Source organism: Prunus dulcis, chromosome 1 (assembly GCF_902201215.1).
Source record: "Prunus dulcis chromosome 1, ALMONDv2, whole genome shotgun sequence".
Taxonomy (NCBI): domain Eukaryota; kingdom Viridiplantae; phylum Streptophyta; class Magnoliopsida; order Rosales; family Rosaceae; genus Prunus; species Prunus dulcis.
This window is the reverse complement of record NC_047650.1, coordinates 14367723-14372717: the sequence shown is the minus strand read 5'-3', so window position 1 is coordinate 14372717 and position 4995 is coordinate 14367723. Positions and strand designations below refer to the sequence as shown.

Sequence of the window (4995 nt, the reverse complement as noted above, 5' to 3'; positions counted from 1 at the left end):
ACTTGAGCCCAAATGATAGTTCATTTGTAGGATATCGAGTTTGGCCTGTCCAGGTTACAACTATGCTCAAACACCTTTTTTTTTTGGGTGGCAATTACATTTTATTCATAGTGAAATCGAAGGATATTATCTTACAATAAGAGATTGTAATTAATTGACACTTCGTCTTTAATGGGTGCTACAATTTTTATCTATAAAGGATAATGATGAAATTATATTAGGCGAAGATTTATTTAATGCATAATATTTTTGTTCAACAAAATCTAGCAATAGGAAAACAATTTTTATCCAAATTCATCAAATTTTAGATTCACTGTACCTATGAAATTTACATCGACATGAAGGGAAATCACAGTAAAGAAATATTTTTTGGGGAAAAGCCAGGTAGATAATACACATGATAATATATATGCAGGAAAAGCAGTTTGGGTAAGTACTAAATAGTTTGTTGTAACCAAAAAAAAAAAAGAAAAAGAAAGAAATTGTTTGTTATTTAAAATTGCAATAAAAAAATTTAAATATAAAAAAAAAATCCCCGACACCGGTGTGGCTGTGACACCCAGCACCAAATCATTTCCCCAAACTTTTAAAAGTCCTCAATCTCTCCAATCCTTAACCCTAACTATTTGTATTGGCCCAAAACCAAAATACTCGAAAAATAAAAATAAAAACAAAAATAAAAATTCCGAACCCTAAGTCCCTAACTCATCGCCCAAACCGCTGCGCTCTCTCCCCTCTGGGCCTCTGATTCGCCTTAATCGTTGAACACAATTGCGTCAAATTCTTGCATTTCAATCCAGAAACCCAAAAGCGAACGCACTCTTGAGATCGACAGCGATCACCGACTAGAGGTAGGCTTCCCCAAATCAATTCTCCATTCTCAATTGGGTTCTTGAATTGTCGTCGTGTGTGTGCTTTTACGAATTTCAATTCTCTTTCTTCTTCCTTTTGTTTTAATTGTTGTCGTGGTTGGATTGTGAGTGGTATTCTCTGATTTGGGTTCGTAATTGTTTGGTTCAAGAAATGGAAATTTGGGTTAGTTGGAGATTTTGGGTCAGATTTTGTTTCGATTTGAACCGTCTAATTCGTGATTTGTTCAAGACTGGCGTATCTTTGCCAATCCAAACTGACCGTGGATTTGATGGGTTTGATTCGGTTCTTACATCCAATATTTTATTTTATGTTCTTGAATTGCGCCTAAGAAAATGTGGGTTTGGATGGAATTCTGCATAAATGTTCAAGGAATTGTGTAACTGGACCTTAAATTGTATAATTCTGGTGGTTGTATTTGTGGTGGTAAACTATACACATGGCCTGGTTTAGTTTGGTATCGAAATGCTGCTTTCTTAGAGCAACTTGTTAGCAACATCGTGCAATATACTATTTTTCTTTTGTACTGAATAGATAAATCCTATATGTCAAACGCTGCAGGATTTATTGTGTTTGCTTTGCTTTTCAATTTGAAGGAGATGTCTCCAGCATCGTCCAGATCCAAATCAAAGGACAAGAAGGCTGGCAAAGAAGCCCAGACACCTTCTTTAAAGCCTTCAACAGGGCCTGCTAATGCAAGTAGTGGGATCCCAGCTAGTGCATACAATCCACTTTTAGGAACATTCCATACCCTTGAATTGTCACCAACATCCTCTGCATCACCTCTTCACAGTAATAGTCGCTTCCGCAACATAGATGAAACAGATGACCATTCTGGGGGCTCGGTTGCTGCTGGAGCTGAGTATGATTCTGTTTCCAATAATGGTAGCTGGTCAGGTGAGTCGGAAGACCATAAAGACAAGGCATCTAATCCTCCTACCAAGCAGGAAGCAGTACCGGGAGCTGACAATGACAAGCGAGAAAAAATCCGTCAGAAGAATGAAAGGAAGCATCAGCGACAGAAAGAGCGGCGAGCTCAAGAGTTGCATGAACGATGTAGTGGTTATCTCATGTCAAGAAAGCTAGAAGCACTTGCCCAACAGCTTGTGGCAATGGGATTTTCACAAGAGCGGGCAACCATGGCTCTCATCCTGAATGAAGGTAGAGTAGAGGAATCAGTAGCATGGCTTTTTGAAGGTGGTGAAGATGCAGATAAGCCAAGGGATCAAAACTTTGGTGGGGGTAATTTGAAAATTGACATATCAGAAGAACTTGCTCAGATTGCTGATATGGAAGCAAGGTTCAAGTGCTCAAAACAGGAGGTTGAAAGAGCTATTGTAGCCTGTGAGGGTGATCTTCAGAAGGCTGCTGAAAGCTTAAGAGCATCAAAGCAAGATCCACCTTCTGTATCACCTAAGCCGGAAGAAACTGGTGATCCTCCAACTGGTACTAATGGCAAGCTTCCAGTTTCTGTTAGTCAGAACTTGAGGCCGCAAATAAAACCAAATCCTCTTCCTACTATACAACAAAGAAGGGATGATAAGGAATTTAACTATACAAAACAAGCAGCTGCAGTTGGAGGGTCTATAGAAACTACAAGTAAAACCCTGCAGCCTCTGAAGAGAGGACAGGCAAAGATGGAGTGGGCAAAACCCCAACAGATACCAGTTCCTGCTGAGAGAAGGTGGTCAAATTCTGCATCGAATCCTTCAGTTTCATATTCGTTGGCATCACCTTTACAGGTCTCATCTCCACCAGTCAAGACGGAAACTCGTTATGTAGCTGTGGGGGGCGACTTAAAGAACCTTCAGCCTGGAACTGTGAGGGAACCCATTATTATGATGCAGCGTCCTCAGTCTGTCAATACAAAGCAATTGGTATCCGCTACCACTAGTATGAGTTCATCGCCTCCTGGATCCGCTACCAATTGGTATCCTTCTTCTAGTGTTGAAATGATGAGGTCCAGTGGTTTTTTGCCCCACATTCCTAGCAATTTGAGTTCAAATCAGATGTACCATCAGTTTCAGTATCAACAACAGCAGCAGCTTGTTCCTGGAAGCAGCCCAGCTGATCCCACTGGAACAAGCCGAGGGAATAACATATGGAGTAGAGCAGGTGCATCTCCAACACTTGCTGCTGCTTCCTCCCTTGGACTCTTCTCAGGGTTGGGCTCAGCTGGCTCATCAGGGGCATCTGCTCCGGCAGACTGGAATGCTGGTGGCGGCTCATGTGGACATATAGATTACACCAACATTGACTGGAGTTTGGATAGAGGTCTGTCTTCGCCAAGGCCCAACGGGTTGTGGACAGGACTCCCTTCTATCATGAAAAGCAATATCAACTTCTATGATCCAAAACCTGCTGGGTTGGGTGGTCAGCCTGGAATCAGAACGGCATCCTCAAACATGAATGTTGTTTCCTTTGTGGGACTGCAGGATGGAGCTGCTAATGGTGAAGCATCAGCTGCGGGTTCTCGAGATTGGACTTCCCCATTCGAAGGAGAGGATCTTTTTAGCGCACCCAGACAGTTTGTTTCTTCTTCTTCCCGTTAGGTGAGAGGAAAGTATTTCAATGAATAAAATTTAAAAAAAAAAGAACAAAAAAAAATTGTGCGTGGATTTGATGTTGGTGTTGATGCTACAGTGTTAATTCTTGGTGGATAACCTTTTAGTAGAAAAGCATCCCAGAGTCCTTTGCTTGATCCTTCATGTTTTATGGTTTTGTGCATTTTTGGGAGAGAGAGAAGGGGAGATAGAAACCCATTAATCTCAGTTTTGACAAGCAGGCCCAGTAAATTTCCAATTTATTAACCTTGGATAAAGTCAAACTTAGGCCCAATAAAATCGATTGCTGAATAAACAAAGCCCGAAAGAGATCTTTGTTTGGTCGAAAGAGATATGGTTAGTACTTGGGTAAGGCCTAAGATTGTGCCAATAAGTCTCAATAATGAGCCCAAATTAGTTTTGCCATGATTTCATATTGCTAGTGGGACGGGCACCATTCTTCCGGCTATCTGACCCCAATTTTAGCAAGGGTTTCACTTGAATACTGATAAAATTCCCATGTCAAGGAAAGCTCTGCAGTCATCAAACTTTCTCTCTCACCAGGGGCGTTGCTAAATTATGTCTAGAAAACCAAAAGAAATAGCATATAAAATAAATTATAAAAAAGGGTAAAACTTTGATAATTTTAGGTTTGGAAGTTGCAATAACTTAGACAATTGGTGCGAAGTGCGCAAGCAAGAACTTTGAAAATAAATGAAGAAGAGAGGGTAAAAGTGTGAATTGATATGAAATAAGAATAATTTGTTGTGTACATTTTTTTTTGGCAAAATAATCTTGTGTACTTATTATTAGCAAAATAATTTGTTGCGTTTTAGAAAATTTATTAATTAATAGTAGGAGAAGCAGGAAAGTGTTTTGTTTGAGAGGTTTTTAAGGTTAATAAACATTGTAAGGAAAATCAACTTTATTCTTATTTCGGTTTGAGACATTTAATAAACACACTGATGGATTACCAGACTCCGATTACTTCTTATCATAATTCATCCTTGCTCCGATTCCTTCTTGCTCCAATTCCTTCACAACCTGATTTCATTATTGCTTCGATTCTTTCATACTCCAGTTCTTTTTTATTCCCATTCTAAGTACATAAACAACTCCATTCCTTCAGACCGAAAAAAAAGTCTCATAAACTCTCATAACATTTTACTATATTGAGAAGGATGTAACTATTTGAACTCCTATTTCTCGAGGGGAAAAAAAAATAAAAAATTTCAACGTACCCACTTTTATAAAGGAAAAAATAAGGGATGTAAAGTAAAATAAGTGGCAACTTTTTTTATTTTTATTTTTTTAAGAAAGGGTAAAATTGTGAATTAGGCTTAGTAGTTGCGTGGAATGAAGCAAATTGGCGCGAGAAGTTTGAAACCTAATCGTTGCAAAGAAGAGAGGGCAAAAGTGTAAATATAGATGAAACGCGGTTTACTTTAGGCTGGGCAGTGGGCGGTGAGTAGAGAGCACCTAGAGACGTGAAAGCAACGAAACTGGTTTGCGAGAGAAGTGAAGAAGAGAATGAATTGAGAAGAAATATAGCCGTTGGTTGTAAACCCTAAATCCCCAAATC

At 39.4% G+C, this 4995-nt stretch overlaps 1 protein-coding gene across 2 annotated transcripts; it reads left to right on the top strand.

The window, feature by feature from the left end:
- The first annotated feature begins 603 nt into the window (after window positions 1-603).
- LOC117615062 lies at window positions 604-3573 on the top strand. 2 transcript variants are annotated; one of them, XM_034344056.1, is made up of 2 exons: window positions 604-851; window positions 1467-3573. In XM_034344056.1, exon 2 carries the CDS (start codon window positions 1470-1472, stop codon window positions 3420-3422), a length of 1953 nt encoding a protein of 650 aa, XP_034199947.1. In that variant the 5' UTR covers window positions 604-851; window positions 1467-1469; the 3' UTR covers window positions 3423-3573. The 2 variants fall into 2 exon arrangements, with proteins under 2 accessions (XP_034199947.1, XP_034199946.1); XM_034344055.1 differs by having other exon boundaries at window positions 1432-3573.
- Window positions 3574-4995: the final 1422 nt, after the last annotated feature.